The 26,613-nt window shown below is 39.5% G+C and overlaps 1 protein-coding gene and 2 pseudogenes across 1 annotated transcript; 1 reads left to right on the forward strand and 2 right to left on the reverse strand.

The window, feature by feature from the left end:
* The first annotated feature begins 801 nt into the window (after positions 1-801).
* On the forward strand, positions 802-1,575 carry LOC122062490 (annotated as a pseudogene).
* A 1,448-nt stretch (positions 1,576-3,023) lies between these two features.
* On the reverse strand, positions 3,024-9,300 carry LOC122062494 (60S ribosomal protein L34-like). Its single transcript, XM_042626139.1, has 4 exons — positions 9,141-9,300; positions 8,805-8,884; positions 3,469-3,578; positions 3,024-3,377 (listed from the first exon to the last, which is right to left on the reverse strand). Exons 1-4 carry the CDS (start codon positions 9,217-9,219, stop codon positions 3,284-3,286), a joined length of 363 nt encoding a protein of 120 aa, XP_042482073.1. The 5' UTR covers positions 9,220-9,300; the 3' UTR covers positions 3,024-3,283.
* On the reverse strand, positions 3,588-8,798 carry LOC122062493 (annotated as a pseudogene).
* Positions 9,301-26,613: the final 17,313 nt, after the last annotated feature.

Genomic DNA, 26,613 nt, shown 5'->3' on the forward strand with positions numbered 1-26,613 from the left:
AAATCATTATAGTAGAGATGTGGGATGAATGATAATGGCAAGTTGAGGGCAATATGCAACATTATGTTGCATTGTACTATGATCATTACCAAAAAAAAAAAAATTGTACTATGACTATTTTTATTGTAGGATAATAGCTATATTATATTCAGTTGTGGTAGTTGCATCATGATTTTATTACTTTTTTGCTAGTTTTTTAGGTTTCTCATTTATTAAATTACATATTGAATGTGAGTAGGTAACAATGTTAATTAATCTTATTGAACACACTCATTAAATTAATATATTGAATATGAGTAGGTAACAATGTAAATTTAATTCACCCACATAATTTCTATCCAATTTTATAAGTTTTGTGTGCATTAACTTATGGTTTCATTACCTTCAACATTCTATTATAAAAATCACATTTAACGATTTTTATTAATTAATATTTTTATCTGGATTTGTACAAATTCTTAATAGTTTCTTTAACATATTTGTTGTAGTTTTGATTTTCACGATTTCTTTTTATCTCCCATTTTGATATGTTGAATTTTTTATTTTTTAGATATTTTGTATTACTTTTTTTGCTTATAACAGTGACCGATACCTTATCGGCTTAACATGGAACAATACGGTTGATCCTTATCAATATAGATATCAACAATGACCAGCCGATACTGGCCATACTACCAATTTTTTTTTTTTTTTCAAAATCATTGTTGCAACGTTATCGACATATCATATATGGGAAACCATGTTTTGACCCAGGCGAGTCATTCGAGTCGAGTAAAAAAATAAAAAACTTCGTCAAGAATCATGAATATTTGTTCAAGTTTAAGAAATGACTATAAGTTTTTTGATTTAGTGTTTTTGTTTTCCATATCATGTGAAACTCACAAAGTCAAAGTTTATTTTGATCCTTATCAATATAGACATACAACGAAAACCCAGAACTTCTTGTTTTCCATTGCTGAATCGCTGGTAATTCTTGAATACATTGATGAAACATGGAAGAACGCTCCCCGCCTACTACCCAATGACCCATACGACAGAGCGATGGCCCGGTTCTGGGCCAACTTCCTCCACCATCAGGTAAGTCACCTGAGAGATTCCGACCAACAGCGTTCGGAACATGCTCACAAATAGCTATCCTATATTCCCAGAATCATTTTGGGCACAGCTGATACCGCTACTCCCATCACGCAGGTCTTGCAAAGTTTAAGCCCAGTCCTCAAGTGTGAAGGCACCGAACAAGAAAGTGCTGTGAAGGAGCTGTATAAGAATATAAGTACAGCAGAAGGGAGGATCAAGAGCAACTTCTTTACAGATGGAAATAACAACCCTTCCTTCGAGGAAAAGGAGCTGGGGCTTCTGTAAATCGTTGTCCCTTCAGTGTTCTGCCACTACAAGGCCCTTGAAGAAGTGACTGCTGCCAAGATTATTGACCCCGAGAAGAACCCACTAATCTACTCATGGGTGACTACTCGTAATGACCTATCCGTCGCGAAAGAGTTACTTCCCCCACATGATAAAATGGTGCCAATCCTTCAAGTCCTCCGAGATAAGTTCCTTTCTAGATCAATCTCCTAGAGAATGCTTAATGTTAGCAAAGTAATCAACAAAGGACATTGTAGCTTGTAAGGAGATAATTCTACAGTAAATGCTGTAATAATAATTCCTATGGCAATTTAGCTAGCATTAATGCCATTCTAATAAAGGTAATGTCCACAGTTTTATCTAATATAATCCACCAACCACACGCAATTTTACTTTTCTTTGGGTAGAAAAGAATTTGGATCAGGTTCACGTACGAGAACAATCTCATACATCCCTAATCAGTGGATTTAAAATCTATTAAATGAAGAGAGAAAGTGGATTCCAAATCCACGGGGGCATACAGAATTGTTCTCATCCGTAAACCCGATCCGGTGTCAAAAAAGAAGTGGCAGTTAAGCTCCCACAAGACTGACTTCTCAGGGTGCAATTCAGAAGTGAAATAAGCATAGTCCACTTGGACCAAATAGTGTCAGACCCAATACAACTAAAAACTGACAGAACTGGGTGCCAGGCTCGAATAGTTCTTAGATTGCTTGTATCCAACACCACAGGCATACCCAGATGGAAGCCAAGAATGAAAACCCCCCAACAAGGAACATGGTATTAATCTTGTGAGCATGGTTATTGTTTATCAAAGCTTTTCTCATAGAACGGGAAGTCCAAACGACCACCCTCCAGCATACAGCATGGGGATACAGGAGTATACATTCTGACCAGGTGGTTTCATACAGGAAATGCACTATACCAACTAGGTCAAGGAGCCGCGCCCGTAAAGGTATCAGAGGCATGGAGGCCCACAGCAGCCAACACAAATATAAGCAGACAGCCAAGCTTTTAACAAATCCGTCAGACAAAAACACCTGTTACTCACCTCAGATAAATCAAATAACAAAACAGCGAAAGGACAAGATCGTTTACAGATGCTAGAGGGGATTGCACAAACTGAAGAAACTCCAACATATAAATTACAGGACAAAGAAAAGACAAGAGGCATGGGAGTCGTTTACAGATGTTAGGAGTCACTCATATGTCATCCTCTCATGCTGTTCAGCTTACTTGTGATAGCGACCATAAGTCATTTGCAAATAAAACTACACGATATATGCTATATGCTGTAGTAACAAAACAAAAAGAAGCCTTGTGAAATGCCAAAAAATCTAGTCATGCTACCTTCTTGATTCTAGGCCTAACTAAATACCATCAATAAATCAACCAAAATACAACACAGCAACACATGAGAAGAAATTAAAAAAAGGCTTAATTTCTCAGTAATCCCAGCAAGGTTTAAGCGACGACAGCACTACAATATCTAGTAAACAAGAAATCTTACCTACAACCTAGGTCCGTCCAGAAAATATGCAAGATGACAACTAGGCTAACATCCCACATAACTTGCTAATAACATAGGAGGTGTAAAAAAAATCTAACCTAGGAACAAATCCCAGAACTTGAACCATCTGGTACTCCTACTTGAATTAATGTAGGTAAAGGCAATATAAATTTCAATTATACTTTCTAAAAGGTAAGTTATCTAACAATATAATATTCAAACAAAGGGAAATTTAAGAATAACCATTACATATCTCCCAAAAAACAAATATCTGAAAACAAGTATGGCAGAGGACATGAAATCAGTCATAACACCTCAACCAATAAACTCGTCTTTCAAATTCAAAACAAAGACAAAATTGAACAGATAAAGAGAAAATCATTTCTTCAATTTTCTTTCTTTTCTCACATCTCAGCTTTTGAGGGCTTGCTTTTCCTTGGCTTTTTGGATCTTCAATACCTTCTTCACTATCTTTTGCTCTTCCACCAAGAATGCCCGAATGATTCTACAAAAAGACAAGAAACGATATAGGAAATAGCACCAAAAAAAAAAACTTCTTGTTTGGGAGAGGATTACAAGGAGAATAAATAACAAACCTCTCCCTGACAGCAGTCCCAGATAATACTCCACCATATGGTCGGTTTACAGTCCTCCGATTCCTGGGTAATCTAGATCTCTTGTATTCAGCAGGTCTCAGGTGAGGAATCTATAGAGACAACATTGTATCAGGATCAAGACCAATCAATGCCCAGAGCAACTTGGTAGCTCACTAAAATTACCATCAACAACACATCTCAAGTACCATAGAAATAAAGATAAAGAAAGGGATATGATTAAGATAACAAGAGTCTGTTATTTATCCAAACATACCAAGACATCTATTACCCTTTTAAAACTACACTAAAGGAAGCGAATGGAAATATATTTAATGGGTAATTAAATAAAATCACACTGGTTGTTCAAATTTAAATGAAAACATAAGAAAAATAAACTCAATCAAAATTTCGTAATAAAGGGTTAAATGGTAATTGAACACAACCCATCTTTCCCAAAACCATCTATCTCTCTCGTCTCTGGCAGTGTGGAAGATCCTGAAGGTAGCATCTCCTTTCTCTCTCTCAAAATTTCTAATTTTTCCTATTCACAGGTCTCGAAGTTCTAAACTTTTTAGGGCATGAGGCAACTCTCTCTCCGTCGATTATCCTCCTTCTCATTGAACAATTCAACTCAACAACTCACTGACTCAATCTGTAATCTAAACTAGGAAAATACTAGTAAGATGTGGTAGTTACCCATTAAATAAATACTCTCAAAATGGCTACACAGGAAATGTTCTGCTGCTGTTATAACTCGTGCCTGCTACTGCATCATCACTCTCGTTCTCACCGGAGCTTTCCTCAAGTGACCTGCCGTTTGACTCCGGTACCAACAGTGTAAACATCATCCCAAAGAAGTTAACCACACCAAGCATGAAGAGGGCGTTCCTAACTCCAATACCAGCTGGGTACCACGAATGTCAACGAATTTGGCCCGAAATTTGTGAAGAAGGTGAAGGCATACAATACCACGAACCCAAGATGGTTACGGTGATGCCAATGTTTGTATGGAATGGCCAATGCGAACACAAACACTGTCATCATGAAGAACCCCATCAATTGGATCCAAAACCTCCCTATGATGTTGATGAACGCCACCATGAACCAATACCCAGGAACAGTACTGCAAGGTGCTATCAGTGTCTAAGCCCTCACAATCTTGAACACTTCTTCTAGAGCACTCATCGTCTTTGCACCAGGAAGCCATCCAATATCTGAGAAAATGTCATTCTGGAACAAATTTTGACTGTAAAACGCAATATCCAATAAGAACCATGTGCTGGTGGTTCCCAACAAGTGAAGCCCTGGTCGACGAGCAAATTCCCAGGAGAAAAGACCAAATGAGTTGGAGGGATCTATTGCCATCCTCTCCACCTTCTCTTGTTCCAATTCCAATTCCGATTCCGATTCCAATTCCATGTCCAAAACCCTCCCCATATATAGATGCAACAAGCAACAATAATCCACGAAAAAAAAATGAAAAACAGAGAAAGAGAGATTCAAGTTAGAGAGCATTACTCTACAATTAGGACATCACAGAAGGTGATTAGATTTCAGATTAGAGAAGAAATAAAGAAAAGCACTCGAGGGTAGGGCCGTAATGGCTGCTCTCGATGTTGTGGGTTGGCAACAAGCAGGAGAGAAAGATGGAAAAGAAGAAGAAAATGATGATGATTGGTCGGTCGTCTTCCCCTACCTTGCCGTGGAAATTTCGACCTAAGACGAGAGAGATAAAGGCAGGGACTAGGATGTATGTTACGAAAGGACAGAAATGCCCTTTTAATTGTTAATTTACAATATAATCATCAATTTCTAAGAAAAGGAAATAAAATGTCTAATTTTCCTTCATTAATTAGCCTTTCAATGTCTTATTGCTCATTGTGTGTTAGTCTTTTCACCATTTTATTGTTTTTCTAAACGTAACCCACCCTTGTTACATGAATAACAACCCATAAAGAAAAGACCTACATAGAATAAGAAATAAAAAGAAAACCCAATGAGAAGCCAATACTCCATGTCCCTCTTGTACCATAAATCATCTGAACCAACAAATCAAACTACTGGACAACTTCACACCATTCCTAAAAGCTTTTAAAGCAACAATTAAAAAAGGGCAACCAATTATATTATAGAATGACATATATGGATATATACATTTTATGTGAAAACAGATCTTTTTTTTGTACATATTGTCCTTCAGAGGGTCCTTTTATTTTTTATCTTAGAAAGACTATCCTTGGCTTTGTTAATGTCTTCGGTAGAAACAACTTATTATAATTTGTCCCTGCCTGCTTATCAGTCGACATTCTTCACAAATATTACAAATAGAAAACCTTATTTTCATATTTGTCATTCCTTGCCTTAATTTCGAATCTACTTCTTGGACGAAAATAAGTCTGGAGAAATTTTGAACCATGCATAATTGAACCATATTGGAAAACGCTAGAATCAGACTTTTCTCAATTTATGTCAGATGAATCCAACAGGACATCTCACTCATTCATTCGAGAAAATAATGCAGGATAATAGTGGAGGAATGATATAATATAGGATAATAATCAAATGGATAATCTACCAAGGGGTAAATTAAATTCAATAACAATTCAGCCTTAGCCCAACTAGATGGTGTGGGCAACATGGATCCTTACCCTCCATTCAGCTCTACTCGAGGGCATATTTGATACAAGGCTGATGCAGGAGCAATACAATGGAACAGCCCAAACCTGTTTGGGAATCTAGATGGAAATGAACGGGTCAAATTTGGGTCATTAGTCCAGCAGGATGTTTTAGGATTTTGATTTATTTCAATTATGGGATTAACATGTTATCTTTCATTTTAATTGGGTAGATCAAATAGGATATTGGATTTACTTGTTTGAGTCGAATTTAGTTTCCTAATCTAAGAATTACTAATTCTTAAGAGTTCTATTTTCTTATTATATTCTAGTAATCCCCATCGTGGGAGGGGATTAGAAGAATGAATTGAATGATTTTTTTTAGTGCTTGGGACGCCTGCGCGTGCAGAAACCCCCCCTCCTTCAGTGAGATCTCTCTCATCCGTGTTTTCTTCTTCTTCTCTTCTTCTGTTTTCTGCTACTGTTACTTTGGAAGTAAATCACCCTTCCTTAGGTGATTCAAACCCCAACTTCCCTGCCCCCAATTAATCCCTCTACCGTGTGATTTGAAGTCTATAAATAAGCATGCTTCTAAGTCCACCACCAACTACAATTTCAGTAGCTTTATTTGATGGGTCAGGTGCCTTTTTGATGGGCAATCACTTGGGTTTATAGGGCGAGGGTATATAGAGCTTGTCCAAAATTTCAGCTCCACTGGAACTCTGTTGAGAGAGAACCAAACCTTGCAAAGATTTTCGTTTTTTGCCTCTTTCTGTATGTATGCAGGCAAAGAAGGTTGAGGACAACCCAAATCCCACAATTTGTGATTGCTTTATTTTATTATTCTATTTTCCTTCAGCAGTCCCCTCTTCTCTCTTAACTCTATTTCGTCCATAGTCACAATCAGTATGTCTGAAATAAACATCCTTTCCTTTCATGATTTCATTTTTTTTTTTTTTTTTTTTGGTCCCCACTTTCCAAAATACTTCTACTCTCCTTTGTTACTCCCTGCCCTTCTTTTTTATTCACTTGCAAGTCTAACCCTACATAATAAATACAGATTCACCTTGTGTGATTGCCTCAGTTTTTCAAGTGACCATTCCTTATTTGGTTAATTATGGTTGTCATTCCCTTGGTAAACTTCAATATATTTACAAGATTGCCATAGCCTTCTTACCATCACCTATTGTGATTGGGTTGGCCCATAAGTGAACCCGAAGAGGGTTTTGTACATTTTGTCACTTGGTTATGCATCAAGGGTCCGAGGTATGAATGTCTTTCCTAACCACTTCTCCCTGAGTCATTTTAGGTTTCCCTTGATCTCTTTTAGAGCCTTCAATCTACACTAAATCAATCCTCCGTACTATAGCATCTAAAGGCCTCTATTGATCATAGCCATGCCACTTCCGACTACTTTCTTGTAGCTTATGTATGTGATGTTTTTTCATACTGCTGTTCAAATCTCTTGTAAGCTTCTGCCTTAAGAAAGTGGTCAGATAAATCATAGTTAAAGGACGAGTTTAATGGGAGAGTGTTTGTCAAAAACTCAAATGACATCACCATACTTTCCGGTCACTGATCAGATAAATCATTTTGACGGGATCCAATTTGGGCTCTTTATAACAATCAAGCAAGAAAAGAAGAGAGCATTTCATTCTCCCTGACCTGCCTTAAACGGGGAAATAAGACTTCCACCAATAGCTCTCGTGGGCCTCACTTCTGCTCGGATGAAGTACCTAAGGTGGCAAAATCCTAAATAGAAAACAGTAGGTGTTCATTATTACAAACTACTAATTGGTTATTTTTCTTCAAATAAGCTCTACAAATTTAGAAAATATAACATTAATACAAATGTTAGTTAAATGAGGTCAACTTGTGTTTGAAGCGAAGTGAGTGCAAATGGCCAAAATATTAAGTCAAACCAATACATTATCCACTTATTTCCAGTCACGCACAATATTTTATGTTCTACTTTACTTTCTCGTAATTACACTTCCTTCCATTCAATTTACTAAAAAATATTTTATTTCGCTCCTCCCAGGTGGGGTAAGGCTTTTATGGCCTGTAACCACTGGTAGGGTCCTCACCTAAGCCCAGAAGGAGTATGGATTACAATGTCTCAAAAATGCAAATAGCTTAGTAAGGTGCTTTGGTATATCGGCTGTTTTATAACTGTTAGTTGATCAAACGCTCTTAGGAAAATGGAACCACCACAGCATCTACCATCGCACAGATGAAAACTATATTAAAAACTCAAGAAACTTGGTAATGAAAAATATAAAACATTGAGTTTGTTGTTGAGATAAGAGATAGAAACCCCACAATCTCATCAAAATAAATTTCCCATGGAAATGAATAATGTAGCAAAAAGGTATATTTAGTACTATAATATAACATCAAGAGAGATTTTTTCTTTAAAAATCATTCGTGTGATGATTAAAAATAAACACTAAAAACACACCACCATAACCATTTGAGCAAATAAAATATAACTCTTGTGAGCATTTACAATCTGAACAAAAGTTCAAGCCTTGAACAGAGGAAAACAACTAGAATACAACGTTACAATCTAGGTAAACAATAACTGATCAAATAAAACAATGAATCTTAATAAACCAAAAATTAGCTTATAAAGTGAAGGCCAAAACCGATGAATTTTGACACAACATAGGAGTGCAGGATGGCTCGTATAGAAAATGTGGTTATAAAAAGAATGCGTACCCCTTGGATTCTCTTTCCAGTGACGGGACACTTGGGACCGCTGGCCCTCTTCTTAGAGGTCTGGTAGACAAGCTTCCCACCTGAATTTCAACAACAAGCATAAAAGAAAAGGAAAAGCAGAGACAAGAATCATTAGAAGAAACAAAAGTATATAAATCTGCAAATGCAATAAGAAAAGAACGAAGAAACGAACAACACGCACAGGCTTGTGCAAAAAGGACAACAGAAGTAACGGATCAAAATGCATAACTGAAACTAGGGTTTAAATCTAGGGTTTTAGAACGGAACGCAAAGAAACGAAATCGAGTGAAGGTAACTGGGAGAAGAGAGTGATACCAGGGGTTTTGACGACCCTCGTCTGATTGGATTTGGTGGCATAGCTATGCCGCTTCCTGTAGGTCAGCCTCTGAACCATTTTCGAGTGCTCAAGCGCCCCCTCCTCCCTCTACCCTCTCTCCCTCGCGCTTTCGCTGCAGAGGTTTTACCCCGTGGAAGAGAGAGAATAAAAAGGAATTTCAGTAGCCAATGACCTACATCCGACGGCTCTAACTAAACCCTCTTTAACGGCCGAGATTAGCCACGTGTGTTGCCAAATGAAAATCTTAGGGTAATTTACATCACTTTCCTTTGTGTTTGCCTTTATTACGTCCTCCCCTCAAATTTCGTTTACTACATTTAAACCCACGAATCTAACACAGTGAGGATCTTTTAAGGGTCAGTCGGTTAAGAAACAAAATTATTTATTGAATACCTATTTTGCCCTTATTGGGTTCAACATACCAACGTTTGAAACATAACTTCTCAAGAGACTTGTCTCCAAGCCAACGAAAGTTCTCACGGTATTATTGGATATATTTCTCCGATGATTGTTTCTTCTCAGATTTCAAGCGACTTATTTCCAAACCAACGGAGGTTTCTTTTGAAGGGTTCTCTGCAAGCAAAGTTTCCTTTTGAAGGGTTCTCTGTAGCTCTAAGTTTTGAAACCCCTTTTGAAAAAACTTTTCTCTTTCTCCCCAAATTAGTTTCTTCTCAAGCGACAGTCGATGGTGATACCCTCTGCTTCGTCAAGTAATACGCAGAGTTGAAATAAGTAATCCAAAAACTCAAAATTTCTCTCAATTATATGCAAAAAAAGTCATGTGCCGATAATTCAAAAGCAAGTAGGAGGGGAGCAAGAAAGCTCATACCCATAGTAGAAATCTTTCACTCAAAAGCGTTTAATCACAGGAGTAGCTATCTTAATATGGGCCCAAAGACTAGCAGGGGATCTCCAACCAAAATCGTGGCTCCAAGTGAGAATAGAGTTCTAGATAGAACGAAAAGCAGTGGGGAAGCCAAGGGATCGAGCTTTAAGGAGAGAAGAAGAACGAGCAAGAGGAGAAGCTAAAGTTCTGGAGATGGAAGGGAAGGATGAGAAACGAACCCAAGAAGCTCTGATGAGTTTCGCTGACAATGAAACAATTATATACATGACAAATGTTTATCAAAGCGACAAATGATAAGGATGTAAAGTGGGTTTTTAAAGGAAGCAGCTAGGTTTCTATAGAGTATGGGTTATTGTGTATTAGTCACATACTAACCCAATAAATAAGAAGAAAGTTGTGAGAAAGATAAGCACAACCCAGAATCCAAAAAGAACTTTCAATTACAATTTTGAAAATGGGAGCTTCTGGGCTTTTTGCAAATGAAAAAGACGAAAATAATTTGTGTTTGTTATTCATCATTGTTCTTTCGTTCTTACTAAGTTTATAATTTCTTAGATTAGTAATAATAATAGTTGAGAGAGAGGAAGTGTCACGCCCTATTCATATAGAACCGGACGAATGACTAGGTTTCCTCCGAGTAACCCGAAACCACTAGGATCATCTGAAACACTAAACAACACAACAAGCCACATGTGATCAATAGAATATAATAGTATAATACAGTGAAAGTTTTGTCATAAATGATTACCTGTAATTCCCCATATACTTTTGATACCCAAATTATTATACATAGTACAAAAGAAATAGTAATTTAAATATCGAAAGCACAAAAGGGGGAATATACCAAAAGAATAAAAAAGCAGCGCAGTCAATAGAATCCGTTACTGTTGCCCTGTAACACAACCCTCACATGGGCAGCTTTCGTTTTATTTAAATTCTTCGGGGACCCACCAATCTCCCACTGAAGTTTCGTCAATGAGACTTGGCATGGGTTCCTCTATAGAATATCCTGTAAAATCATCTAAAAAGGTGTGTACATGAGGGGTGAGCTCACTAGCTCAGTAAATGGAAAGAAAGATGCACACAAGTAATGGCAAACAAATGATCCTATATGCATGAGATTCATTTAGTCCTATTCCACCTACACAAATCATTCTAGGTCATAGGTAACGTGCTACTCACAACCACAGTGCGCATATGCGAGATGCATTTTTCATCCAATGATATGCCCATAGAGTTGTTGGATAAGGCCCACCGTGAGCACTCGGAAGAGTAAATCGTGGCCGAACCATAGTAGAAATGTAAATCATGGCCAAACCATAGCAGAAATTAAAAGCAATATGATTGGTCCTCTGAATATATCACCAAGGTTTCCAATTGTTCTAATGATTATCCAGGCGTACTTTTAACCACCACGATAGTCCCCTACCGATACTTCCCCCAGTGATAACCCAATACGTAAATCTCTGTTGGGAAGGGTTGTAGCATGAGGGAATGTGAAATCCTAACCACACACTCCTATATGAGATAGTATAACTGCATAGTTCTTCCATGTCCCATTACATGGTGAATTAATGCATTTGTTTCTTAGCCGACTACTACATCTAATCTAGAAATTCCACACATGTTAGACAAGCCGGCATCATAAACATCACATAATAAATTCATTCTTAAGATTTCAACATATAACAATGCATATAGAATTTAAGATATACACGTTCAGTTCTAATGCATCACTCATTCATCAGTCATATGCATGAGCATGGCAATCGGTATGTCAATATAGTCCATAAATGCGAAGGATGCCAAAAACACTCCAAAAATTAAGAATCAAAGTCCTCTCCCCACTTACCTATTCTTGTGGAAGAATTAGCACTCGCGGCACAGGTAAGATCCGGAGTGAGAAGATGAGTTTCTCGAAACCTAGCACAGATAAAGGGTTTAGAAATGCATCCAAACTGGAATTATAATTGATGTAGGATGTAGACATGACGTGTATAACAGTGTGAAGAAGGTTGTCGGTGAGTTTAGTTTCAATCGGAGCTCATTTGGGCTACAGGTGGGTCATATAGGTGGGTAGGAAAACCCACCTATGCAGTCTGCCCAAACTGGCAGGTCATACAGGTGGGTCAGGAACCCATTGGTCTTACGCGTCGGTAGAACCAGAGGTGTAAGAATGACTGGTAGGTCACACCGGTGGGTCAAGCACCTACTGGTTTTACTCATCGGTAGTACCCGAGGGATCAGGTGTGACCCACAAGTTTTCTCGGATTTTGCTGTTTTCCTTCGTTCTTCCATTCCAACTCTTGGAACCCCAATAGGGTACTTCCCACTTCATTCCCCACACATTCCAAGCATCTTTTACTTGATTGTTCCATAAATCTAAGCCATCAACAAGATTTGGAGAAAGAAATCATACCTTGGCTTGAAAACCCCAAATCTTGGGATTTGTCTTCCCAAACTCAAATGTCACTCCAATAACTCCCGAATACTTGTTTCCCTTCTCAAAACCTTCAAGGAAATCACACATTGGTTTCATTATCCCTTAGATTCGACCACATACACAAAGGGTTTCATCATACCTAAAAGGGTTTATGGCATTGCTTACCTTAGAGTGTAGATCTCAAGATACCGGACACTATTCCGATGACGGAAAGGCAACGTGCAGCTTCGGAATCCAAAGGGTGAGCCTCTTTCCCCATCCTTCTCTCCTTCTTCCTCTTTTCTCCCTCTTCTTTACTCCTCTCACCCACTTTGCTAAAACCCATAAATGAGGGAGAGAGTATTATAAGGCTATTTATACCCTAGTGTTATAAATATCTTGTAGGGCCTATTTGGTTCTGTCCATTTATGGACTGAATCACATTAAACCACATTTTTGGGCGAGGTAGTCAATATCATCGAGCATACAAGACCTCATTATGACGAGCGTGTTCATCTAAGTTAGGCATACTAGGGTCCACAATACCCTAACAGAGGGTCACACTGGTGGGTCTCGCACCTACCATTGACATCCACCAGCTGGCCAAACAAGCCAATCTTACTGTATTTTAGAGGAAAATGGGGTCATAACATGTACTTCACTCTCGCCATGTGTTGTGAATCAAGTTCCTATCATTCAAATATGATAACGTACATTTCCTACTCATACATGGCCTTGTGATATGTGCAAGGGCACTACTTAGGCATGCAGATCATCTTGGGTACCGGCTCAATCTCATCCAGCCACCCAGCATTCAACGTAATCCTTGCTTTCATGTACCACAAGGCACTAGGATCAACCCGTTCTGATTCAGACCCTGCAAGACCAAACCGAACCAACCGATTAATAAACAGGGTCCAAAGAGTAGGGCTCTACATCTACCCCCCTCTTTAAAAATTTTGTCCTCAAAATTGAAGTTACCTAGTAATCTGAAAAGATGAGGACATTTAGCCTAGATATCAGCTTCTTTCTCCCAGGATGCTTCATCAAGTGAACGATTGGCCCATCACACCTTTACAAAAGCAATGGATCGATTGCAAAGAGTCTTTATCTTCTGGTCCAGGATTTCAGCAGGCTGCTCCTCATAAGTCATATCTGCCTCTAAGTACTCTGGTTCCACGGTTAACACGTGCAATGGATCATGTACATACTATTTTAGCATTGAAACATGAAATACATTGTGCACGTTGCTGAAAGATGGCGGAAGGGCCAACATATATGCTATTGAGCTAACTCGTTTTAAGATCTCGAATGGGCCAACATATATTGGACTCAACTTGCCCTTCCTGTGGAACCTGTGTAAGCCCTTGGTAGGAGAGATTTTCAAAAACACTTTCTCCCCTTCTTGGAATTCAATATCTTTTATACGATTGTCCGCACAACTCTTTTGACGGGATTGGGCCACCTTGATTTTTTTGTGAATAACATCAACTTTATCGCAAGTCATCTGTATCATCTCCAGCCCAAGCGTTCACCGTTCTCCTACATCATCCCAATATAAGAGGAGTTCTGCACCTTTTACTATATAATGCCTCATATGGAGCCATTCTGATTGTGGCTTGATAACTATTGTTATACGCAAACTATGTGAGAGGTATGTTTTCTTCCCAACTGCCACTTATTTCTATTGCACAGGCTCTGAGCATATCTTCTAGTATTTGTATGGTTCGTTCAGATTGCTCATCAGTCTATGGATGGAAAGCAGTACTTAGATTCACCTGTGTTCCCATAGCATACTGAAGGCTCTTTTAGAATTTAGATGTGAACCTTGGATCTCTGTCCGATATTATACTGACTGGTACTCTATGTAAGCGAACAATATTCTCTATGTAAAGTTGTGCTAGCTTATCCATGGAGTAGGTAGTCTTGATTGGAATGAAATGGACAGTCTTAGTGAGTCTGTCAACTATCACCCAAATTGCATCCATTCCCTTGGGTGAACAGGGTAGCCCGGTGACAAAGTCTATAGTAATCATATCTCATTTCAACTCCGGTACTGGGAGTGGCTGAAGAGTGCCATATGATCGATGTCACTCTGCCTTGACCTTCTAACACGTAAGGCACTGTGCAACATATAGGGCTATTATAATCTTCATCCCTGGCCACCAATAACTTTGCTTAAGGTCGTTGGACATCTTGGTGCTTACGGGGTGAAGCGTGTACTCAAAACTATGTGTTTCCTTAATTATTTTCTCTTGGATCCCCATGTCATTGGGTACACACAATCTGCCCCGAAACAATAGTGCTCCATCATCGGCTATTGTGAAATCAGGATCATCCATCCTATGCTCTTGGATTTTAACTCTGATTTTCTGTAAATTAGGATCCATGGGTTGTTTCATGATTGTTTCATACCTAATGGATGGTTGTACCTGTAGGGCTGCCAGAGATAGGGTTAACTGCTTAATATCGTCCGGCTGCTGATCAGGCTCTAAGGTAGATCCCTTATTCAAAATGATCTCATCCATTAACATGGTTTTTTGCTTAAGCCGAGGGCTGGTGGCCAAATAAACAAGTGATACAGTTTGGGCTTTCCAGGTCAATGCATTAGCCACCACATTAGCCTTACTTGGATGATATTGTATATCATAATCATAATCTTTCATGAGTTTTAGCCATCTTCTCTGCCTCATGTTTATATCCCTCTGGGTGAAGAAGTACTTGAGACTTTTGTGATCACTGGATATTTTGCATTTTTCCCCATACAAGTAATGGTGCAAAATCTTCAGGGCAAAGATGACTACTGCCAATTCTAGATCATGAGTGGGATAATTCTTCTCATATTCCTTCAACTTTTTTATTTGCATAGGCCACTACCTTGTCGTGTTGCATAAGAACGCAACCTAACCCAATTCTATAGGCATCCATGTAGACTGTCATTCCACTAGTACCTTCTGGTATCGTCACCGTTGGAGCTGACACCAATCGTTTCTTTAGTTCTTGAAAACTGTCTTCACACTCCTTTGACCATTCAAATTTCACCCATTTTCTAGTCAACTTGGTCATTGGGGCGGCGATTCGGAAAAAATTCTCAATGAATCGTCTATAGTAGCCTGCTAATCCCAAGAAACTTCTAATTTCAGGGGAATTCTGAGGAGCTTCCCACTCTACGACTCCTTTTACCTTCCCTGGGTCAACTTTGATCCCATTCTCAGACACTATGTGCCCTAGGAATCCAACTTGTTTCAACCAAAATTCACACTTGTTGAATTTTACATAAAACTGTTGTTCTCTCAATCTTTGAAGTACCATTCGCAAGTGTAGTGCATGCTCTTCTTTTGTTTTTAAGTATATCAAGATGTCATCGATGAAAACGATGACCCATTTATCAAGAACATCATAAAATACTCGATTCATTAGATCCATAAAGACTGTTGGTGCATTAGACAACACTAGGAATTCATAATGACCATAATAGGTCCTAAAAGCTGTCTTGGGTATATCACTGCTCTTTATCTTGAGCTGGTAATAACCAAAGCTAAGATCAATCTTTGAGAATACTTTAGCACCTTGCAACTGATTGAAAAGATCATCTATACATGGCAACGGATACTGGTTCTTGATGGTCAACTTGTTCAATTTTCGATAATTGATGCACATACGCAAACTCTCATCCTTCTTCTTGACAAATAGAACTGGGGCACCCCAAGGAGAAACACTCGGGCGTATGAACCCTTTCTCTAACAAATCTTGTAATTGAGTTTGTAACTCCTTTAATTCGGGTGGTGCCATTCTGTACGGAGCTTTAGATATTGGTGCCACTCTAGGAACCAAATCAATGGCAAATTCTAACTCCTTGTCAGGCGGAAGCCGGGTTAGATCATCTGGAAAGACATTGAGAAACTCCCTAACTACATTTAATTCTTCTAATGGTGTGACCTTCGCTCCTACATCTTGTACTGAAGCTAGGTAACCCAGACATCCGTCTTCCAATAACTTTACCGCCTGTAATGCGGAGATAAGAGTTTTTCTAGGTTGTTTTATCTTATCCGCATAATACACAAGCTCTTCACCATCATCACTCACCACCTTAATTTGCTTCTCAACACACATGACATTTTTCTGGTGAGTAGATAACCAATCCATGCCCAATATAACATCGAAATTCTACATATTAAATTTGATAAGCTGGGCATCTAGCTTCTTCCCACCTATTTCAACGGAACATGGCCTGCACACTTCGTTTAACTGTGCTACCTTACCCGTAGGTGTGCTAACAATCAATTTACTTTCTAAGGCCCTGGGTGTCACATCAATCTTACTAGAAAATCTTTTAGATATAAAAGAATGTGAGGCACTAGAATCAATAATACATAAGCCGGTTTACCCGAGATAGGTAGGGTACCTACTACAACATCGGGGCTTGCCTCAACCTCTTCAGCTGATATTGCATACATTCTTCCTTGAGGTGGACCACCTTGAGTCAAGGTGGGTCTAAGAATAGGAGGCTAATTCTGCACCACAGCTGGCTTGTATGGGCAATCCTTTACAAAATGCCCAAGTGAATGGCACATATAATACCTGTTTTGAGAGGCCAGCACCGGTAATGGTGCCCTCTGTATCTGGCCCTATGTAGTAGGAGATCAAGGTGGCCGTGAAGCCATAGGCACTGTGCTAGTGTTCAGGCGAAAAGAGATAGTACCCGATCTATTGGTTGGTTTGGGCATGTAACCCGATGATCTATAGGGCTGTTGATATGATGGACCATAATTATATGGTCCACGGAAGCTCTTATTCGAGTTGCTTGAATCTATATAGGGATTGGACCTCTTCCAAAGTTCAGGTGTAGTGGAGGACTCTCCCTTCTGCTTATCTTCTATAGTCTTGGCTTTCTAGACAATCTGAGCAAAATCAGTTAAGTTCATAACCCCCAAAATTGTGTCAATAGATACTTTTTGCCCTTTCAGAAATTTCCTCTACTGTTTTCATGTGTGGAGGGAAAAAGTAGAATAATTCCTCAAACTGTTGTTAGTACTCAAGGATAGACTTGTTTCCCTGAGTCAATGCTGAGAATTTAGTCTCCTTCTGATCTCTGAAGCTGGTGGGGTAATAGTTTGATAGGAACAATTCCTTGAACTATTCCCATGTTGGTTCTGGATGGGTTGCCAACAAGATAGGCTTAGAATCCTTCCACTATGAATCAACTTTATTTCTTAACTGTAACTTAGCACAGATGAGTTTCTGAGGTTCTGTACATTCCACCACCTTAAATATATTTTTCAATTCTTGGTCCACCGGTTCGGCTCTATTAGATCACTCCCCACCTTGGTGAAGATATGTGGCAAGTGCCTCTTACATTATTCCACCTACCTCGCAGTAGGGGTAGCTAGTGGATAGTATGGAGGATATGCTAGATAATTCTAGTACGGGGGAGGCACCATATATGGAGGTGTGCCATAAGGAGGAAACCATGGAGTAACCCCAGGTGGAGTACCTCTGGGCTGGTTCTGTGGTAGTACCACAGGTAATGCGCTCCCTTGTGTCTCAACAGGTGGTGGTCGAGGAGAAGCACCCCACGATTGTACTCCAACACCAGGTACAATAAGAGGATCTTGTGGGAAAGGTACCCCACGAGGATGTTGACCCACATACATAGGGTGCAATTGTTATTGTACAACATTCATAAAGGATTGCTATTGTTGGAGTAGCTGTTGCTGGAAAGCCTATTGCGACTGTTGGATAAGAGTTGTAATATCATTGGGAATAACAATAGAAGAAGGATCCGGAATTTCAGGGGTAGGTGAGCCCCCAACTATATCTTCTAGTCCAGGACTCACCCGTGGTTCCCAAAGGTTAGGTGGTCGTCCAATAGGATGGGAACCACGTGGGGCCCCTCTTGTATTACTGTCGGATTTAGTCCGTATCATGATGCTTCGTACCTAGATTGCATCAAGATTTGGTACAATCAAGTGCCACATTCACTTCATGTAAGCACAAGATCAAATCATATCATGCCTCCCATCATGTAATCGTAGTGCATTTCATCATCATAGCACGCATTCTCAAATATTAAATTTTACATTATATCACAATTATCCCACATGAGCATCCATGAAAATTCATTGCGCATTAGTTTATAATTCTCATAAGAATGGGGTCTACAAGGCTTAAAAGTCAAATCCCCAAAATTTGGGGGATTCTTAGTCCAAAAACCTACACTAGAGGGTGGGTCATTTTTATGACCTGTCGCTGGCGACCCGTAGGTCTTGTCGCGGATTCTGTTTTAAGGGCAGAAAAGCCCATATTTTCAAAACATTTCATTTCCCTCTTCTTCTTCTCTTCTCCAAATCGCTCAAGGCACCCAAGGAGCATCCAAGAGCACCATTTCCAGCCCTACTCACACCTCTCCCTTGGATCTACAGTCTCTATACTTCATTATCAACATCAAGTAAGTAGGTTTTCTCTTCTCCTCTTTGGGATTTCGGTTGTCCTTGCTCAATAACCTCAAATACTCTATTTTCTTTTACATTTCGTCCCATTAAATTGAATATGGTATGTGGAATGGTCATTTCCTTGATATTCCTTCTTTCTAGCATTACATATGCCATCTCTATGGATACCCCATTTTCTCAAAATTCTTGCTGTTTTAGGGTTTTTCCCATTTTTCTTTTAGTTCTTGTGAAATGTTTGATTCAATGAGTCTACACACTCACATTTGATTGCATAATAGTGGTAGGAGTGCTACATTGCACATATACTTCATTTTTTCTCACTTTGGCATGGATCTTTCCCATTTTCTGGGTTAATGTTCTTGGAAATTTGGGGCTTTCACTTAGTTCAACCTCAATATGCCATAATATTCATTGACCATTTCCTCTTATATTATTGCCAAGAATTTCATCAATGCTTTGGGTATACTAGGTTTATGTTCTTTTCTTTACAAATTTCCCCTTTTCTTCTTTTGGAAAAACTGTTAACGGTTTGAATTGTTGCTAATTTTGGCAAATTCATATTTCTATACCTTAAATGAATGCTTCCATCACTTGTCTTTATCAATGTATTGCATCAAGCATTGAATTTTTATAATGTGCATTTAGCCACATATGGTTCTTGCCAATTTCCATTCACATGTAGCTCCTTTTCAATCATTGGCATTGTATTCGTTGGGTTATTCTCCCTCATATGTTATTCCTTAAGAGCATATTGCCTTGTTTCCTTCTTTCCTCTTTTGTTTTAAAATTTCCTCTTGGCACTTTATCAGTTCTCTTATATCTCATTTCCCATCTATTGTAGAATGTCTTTCCGCAAAGGCAAAGGGGTAGTTTCCTCTTCTAGGAGCAGGCAAGCTTCTAGCAGGAGAAGGAGGGGTTCTGCTTCCAGCTCCTCAGCTTCCCGGGCTCAACCTGCTAGAGACCTATCTGAGGAGTTTGAGGATTATGATAGTAGCGTGTTTCGCAGCCTTAAGGCTGCATGCTCTTGGGTTGAGTTCAAGAAGAGACCCATATTGATAGAGAAATCGGTTGTGACAGAGGATTTTGTTCGAGTTCGGCTACTCATGCGATTCATAACCCTTGGTTGGGAATCCATGTTATCCTTTGACCATTGTGGCTATCCCAACCTCGTGAGGCTGTTCTATTGCAACTTGAAGGTGGTCTATGACGACATGATGTACACCCTCACCAGTCGGGTAAAGGGTCGAAACATCAAGCTTCCTATCGATTTGTTAGCGAAGATCCTATGAATCTCATTAGAGGGTACGTGGTATTATTGCCCTCCCGGGGGTAGGGCCTTGGGTCCCTATATGAGTGAGAACTTCCAAAAGCCCGTCTACTAAACCATCTATGGTAGCGAGGTTCGACTAGAGTCCGAGACTTCCTATCATGCCGAGGTTCAAGTTTTTAGCCGTTGGCCCAGTTCAACTTACTTCCTCATGCTGGGCACTGGAACCAGGTGAACTTCAAGGCTGCTTATGTGGCCTACTGCCTTTACACTGCATTGGATGGTCCTCCACGCCTGTGCCTTCCATATGTGATTATGAAGACGATAGAGTACCACGCAGCCCATCCTGCAGACGGTAACTACCCCTACTCTCTATCACTTACTAAGATTTTTGAGTACTTTTATATTGACCTTGAGGGTGAAGTGGGTAGTGCCCACTCGGACTGATTTGCCCGAGGCATCTTGCACAAGATGGAACTATTCCATCTGATGGAGCTAGTGGTGGGGGAGGCAGCCCAGGAGGAGGGTGGTGACAATGAGGAGGATGATGATGATTACATCCCCGAGAATGAGGAGGAGGATATAGAGATGGACATAAAGATGGAGAATGAGGTCCCCCTTAGAGTAGTTCCACCATCTCTAGGCAGAGGGTTTGATTTCTAGGGTATTATGGCCAGTTTGAAGGCACTTCAGGAGGGTCAGGAAAAACTCCTGATAGGGTAGGAAGAGATGAAAGAAACTCAGGCGAGCATGATCATAGACGTCGACGACGTAGACCATGCCTTGGACTTAGCCTCTAGGGACATGGTGATGAGTCTCAGACATCTACAGAATGACGTGGACTTGGTGAACCATCGATTTGACTATTACGATCGCCGCTTGGGTATTAACTCAAGATAGTAGGTGGAGGAGGTCATCGACTTAGATGACATTGATGATGAGGACCAGTGATTCTACAACTATTTTTCTTTCTTCTCTTTTCATTCTTATGAGATGTAATGTGGAATTTTGTCTTCTTCTCCTCTTTCTTTTCTATTTTCTTTTCTTGTCTAAAATTATTAGAACAGTTCTCTAATGTGTGGAGAAATTTTTGGATGTATTTATGTTGTGAATTCTCTTCTTATATATATGAAAAAATTTTATGTGGTTATGTAATCTTGTTCTTGTGTTCACTTTTGGTACCCCCAACATATTAATACACCATGACAAATTTTCAAGTTTTGTGTTCTCTTAAATTTTTATTTGAAGTCTTTTATGGTTCTCCCCAACCCCTTGTCTAAATTTGGGTTTCTAAGTATTTAATTCTTATAAACTGTGTGCGATTAGAGCATCACGCTCTGATACCACCGTTGTCATGCCCCGTTCACATAGAATCGGACCGGTGACTGGATTACCTCTGGGTAACCCAAAACCACAATGATCATCTGATACCGTAATCACAACATAATAAGCCACACGTGATCAATGAAATATAATAGTATAATACAACGAAAGTTTTGTCATAAATGATTACCTGTAATTCCCCATATGCTCTTGATACCCAAATTATTATACATAGTATAATTAAACGTGGGCCCATAGGCATGATATTTACATAAGAAATAGCAATTTAAATATCGAGAGCACAAAATGGCAAATATACCAAAAGAATAAAAAAGGAGCACATTCAATAGAATCCGTCACTGTTTCCCTACAACACAACCCTCACACGGGCAGCCTTCGTTGTGTTTAAATTCTTTGGGGACCCACCAATCCCCCACTGGGATTTTTTCAGTGGGACTCGACACGGGTTCCTCTACAGAATATCTTGTAAAATCATCTAAAAATGTGTGTACAGGAGGGGTGAGCTCACTAGCTCAGTAAATGAAAAGAAAGATGCACACAAGCAATGGCGAGTAAATGATCCTATATGTATGAGATTCATTTTAGTCCTATTCCATATAACAAATCATTCTAGGTCATAGGTAATGTGCTACTCACAACCACAATGCGCTTATACCTCGAGTTTGAGACGCATTCTCCATCCCGCGATACGCCCATAGGGTTATTGGAGAAGGCCCACCATGAACACTCGAAAAAGTAAATCGTGGCCAAACCATAACAGAAATGTAAATCGTGGCTGAACCATATCATAAAAGTAAATCGTGGCTGAACCACAGTAGAAATTAAAAACAGTATGATTGGCCCTCTGAATATATCACTAAGGTTTCCAACTGTCCTAATGATCAATCATGCATACTTCTAAACACCACGGTGGTCCTTGACTGGCACTTCCCCCTAATGACAACCCAACACATAAACCCCTGTTGGGAAGGGTCGTAGTACGAGGAAATATGAAATCCTAACTATATGCTCAACATGAGAAAGTACAACTATATAGTTCTTCTGTTTCCCATTCCACAGTGAACCAATGCATTTGTCTCCAAGTAGATTACGGCATCTAATCTAGAAATCCCACACATGTTCTGCAAGTTGGCATCATAAACATCACATTATAAATTCATTCTCAATATTTTAACATATAACAATGCATAGAGAATTTAAGATAGACATATCCAGTTCTAATGCATCACTCATTCATCAGTCATATGCATGAGCATGGCAATCAGTATGTCAATATAGTCCTTAAATGCGAAGGATGCCAAAAACACTCCAAAAATTAAGAATCAAAGTCCTCTCCCCACTTACCTATTCTTGTGGAAGAGTCAACACTCATGGTACAGGTAAGATCTGAAGTGAGAAGATGAGTTTCTCGAAACCTAGCACAGATAAAGGGTTTAGAAATGCATCCAAATCGAAATTATAATCGATGTAGGATGTAAACATAATGCGTATAATAGTGTGAAGAAGGTTGTCGATGAGTTTGGTTTCATTCATAGCTCATTTGGGTTACAGGTAGGTCATACAGGTGGGTCAGGAATCCGCTGGTCTTACCCGTTGGTAGAACCATAGGTGCAGGAATGATTGGTAGGTCACACTAGCAAGTCAGGCACCTGCAGATCTTACCAATCGATAGAACCCGAGGGATCAGGTGTGATTGGTGGGACACACCGATGGGTTAAACACCTGTTAGTCTTACCCGTTGGTTTTCTTGAATTTTGTTGTTTTCCTTATTTCTTCCATTCCAACTCTTGAAACCCAAATAGGGTGCTTCCCACTTCATTTCCCACACATTTCAAGCCTCTTTTACCTAATTGTTCCATAGATCTAAGCCAACAACAAGATTTGGGGAAAGAAATCATACCTTGGCTTGAAAACCCCAAAATCTTGAGATTTGTATTCCCAAACTCAAATGTCACTCCAATAACTCCCGAATACTTGTTTCTCTTCTCAAAACCTTCAAGGAAATCACACATTGGTTTCATTATCCCTTAGATTCAACCACATACACAAAGGGTTTCATTATACCTAAAGCGTTTATGGCTTTTCTTACCTTAGAGTGTAGATCTCAAGATACCGAACACTATTCCGGTATCCAAGGGGTGAGCCTCTTTTTCCTTCCTTCTCTCCTTCTTCCTACTTTCTCCCTCTTCTTTACTCCTCTCACCCACTTTGCTAATAAACATAAATGAGGGAGAGAGTGTTATAAGGCTATTTATACCCTAGTGTTATAAATATCTTGTAGGGCTTGTTTGGTTCTGTCCATTTATGGACCGAATCACATTAAATCGCATTTTCGGGCGAGGTAGCCAACATCATTGGGCAACAAGACCTCATTACGAGGAGGAGGTCAAAATACACGTGTTCATCCAAGCTAGGCATGTTGGGGTCCACAATACCCCAATAGGGGGTCACACTGGTGGGTCTTGCACCTACCAGTGACACCCACCAATTAGCCAAACAAACCAATCTTGCTGTATTTTTGAGAAAAATGGGGTCATAACATGTACTTCACTCTCGCCATATGTCGTGGATCAAGTTCCTATCATTCAAATACGATAACGTACATTTCTTACTTATGCATGGCCTTATGATATGTGCAAGGGCACGACTTAGGTGTGCGGATCATCTCAGGTACTGGCTCAATCTCATCTGGCCACCCCCCATTCGACGTAACCCTTGTTGTCATGTACCACAAGGTACCAACACCAACCCGTTTAGACCCTACAAGATCAAACCGTACCAACCGATCATTAAACCGGGTCCAAAGAGCAGGGCTCTACAGGAAGAGAAGGAGAAAGAGGCACATTGAGTGGTGAGTGTAGCATAGTGACTTCTAGAGTTGTGTGCCGGAAACTACAACTCCTCCGTTGAAGGTGGAGGAGTTGTAGTTTCTGTCGATGGTCAACGGTGATTCAATTCGACGTTTTACTTCACTTTTTCGGAGAGTGTTTGGGTATTTTGTTTCATAAAATGTGTCATAGAATAATAGGTTGGGTATGTATAACTGTGAAGGGGTAGTTATGTCTTTTCAATTTCAAAACTAACATCAGTCTCACGCTGTTAGATTTGTGGGTTTAAATGTAATAAACAGAATTCAAAGGGGGAGGACGTAATAAAGGCAAATGTGAGGGGAGATGGATGTAAATTTCCCAAAATCTTGCTACTTAAGCTTGTACAAGAGGTTGCCTTTTATTTCATTGACCGTCTCCTTTCTTTAGGGGCATGCTTGATTCAATGATTTTTACGGAACGTATGTAGAATTGTTATCCTGCAAATAATAAACAGTTTGGTTTTTATGGAAAAATATGCTACCATTGAAAGCATGTCACCTTGATTAGGGTTGCATGAGCAAATAGAGATGGCCTTAGTTCTCCAGACGCAAGGCCCAATCGAGCTACATTTCCAATCGGCCACTGCTATCTAGGTCTAGTGTAGCTCGATCGGCCGTCATTATTGATTGGACCAGTTACTGAGCAACTAGTCTACACTAGCGTAAGAAGAGCGGTGTGTGTGGATAGTTGCGTCGTACCTGAACTACAACTAGTAGCTCAGGATAATATTCGAACCACGACTGTATGGTTTGCCGAAAGCTGCACCTTAAGCCTAGTAACAAGTAATACGCCATCGAACATATTTTTTGGATGAAAAAATTTATTCATCCAAAAAAAAAAAAAGCCATCGAATGCTCGCAATAAGTGGGTTAGCAACCGAGTCACCAAATTCAGATCGTTCTGATAAGTAGGTCGGCAATCTAGCCACCAAATCCAGGTTGCTTAGTACTTGATGTTTCATAAGAGACATTCCTAATCTAGAACATAACTTCCAAACATGGATTGGATCTATCCTAATCGGGAAAGGATTCTCAAGAGGACTCCAAATCCTTCCTAGGGTGAAGGATATCTCCCAAGATATGCAGGGTACATGGAGCTTCCATAACTGGGACGTCCTCCTGATTCACTTTTCTAATACGACTCTTGCTATGTATGGGTTCCTACTAGCGATAGGAGGTATGTCAAATTGGGACTCTCTCTCTCTCTATTGATGCAATTACTTAACTATAAATATTCAGGTAAGCCACCATTTCAGGGGATCGACACTTTTCCATTCTTACTAGAATTTCTATTTGTAGAGAGATCTGACTTAGGCATCTGAGAGTCCCCCGCCGGATCAGTCTGACACTCACTTTTGGTGTGTGTTCCTTTGTGCAAGTTCCGAGAGCAGCCTAGGAAGGATTTTTCCACTTCATTTGCTAAGTGTATAAGTTTAGGTTGATTACTTTTAACTCCTCTATCAATTAGATGGTACGAATGAGGAATGTGTAGAAAACATGAGGTTGAACCCATGGTTTAAGGCATTAGTGCATGTTATGTCGTGTCGACCAATATTATTGGTATCAATACGATATATGTATTTTATTAATTTTTGGTGTCAATGAATATCATGGATAGTATTGAATGCTCTTGCCATCCAAGCATGCTAGTTGTATTTTATGGTTAGAACTCCATCCCTAGATGGTGAACTAGACTTTGCATATGCTGGCCTTATACTCGATCTATCGTTGGGAAATTCTCTTCAATATTCTGGCCATAACAGTAGCATTGGGTAGAAAGCCAAAGATTCAATAAGGCCCTTCCTCCGAATAGCCAAATTAATTATAGGTCATCCTTTAGCTCCAAATCCTTTGTTGAATACCAAAGAAGTTGTATGATACTTTCCGATACCCAACGATACTCATCGATACATATATTTTCCTGAATGAATGAAAGTTTATGGGTATTGGTACATATCAAACCATATAAGTTGATATGATATAGTTGTTTTGAGGTTCACTGTTTGAGGCATGTATATAAGTCCATGAATGTTGTAGCTCACTCTATTTTCAAATGGGTTATGAGCAAGAGATGACCAGGTCTTTGATCCTCGTACTGGATTGATCCATACACATGGAATTCACACAAAGAAAAGCCTAGTTAATAAATTTCCTCCTTTCTAGAGGGGAAAAAAAAAAAAAAAATCTCTCTTCAACATACTTCATGTACAAGGGTAGGCACATTCAGGTGGATAATATAATGAATATACT

The sequence above is a fragment of the Macadamia integrifolia genome, unplaced genomic scaffold, assembly GCF_013358625.1.
Source record: "Macadamia integrifolia cultivar HAES 741 unplaced genomic scaffold, SCU_Mint_v3 scaffold1051, whole genome shotgun sequence".
Classification (NCBI taxonomy): domain Eukaryota; kingdom Viridiplantae; phylum Streptophyta; class Magnoliopsida; order Proteales; family Proteaceae; genus Macadamia; species Macadamia integrifolia.

Excerpts from the sequence above, each read along its gene's own strand:
- LOC122062494 (XM_042626139.1), bottom strand. The coding sequence starts at position 9,219 with ATGGTTCAGAGGCTGACCTACAGGAAGCGGCATAGCTATGCCACCAAA. Across the intron at positions 3,579-8,804 it reads CTGGAAAGAGAATCCAAGGG|ATTCCTCACCTGAGACCTGC; the intron begins GTACGCATTCTT and ends TTGTCTCTATAG. Across the intron at positions 3,378-3,468 it reads GGGACTGCTGTCAGGGAGAG|AATCATTCGGGCATTCTTGG; the intron begins GTTTGTTATTTA and ends GTCTTTTTGTAG.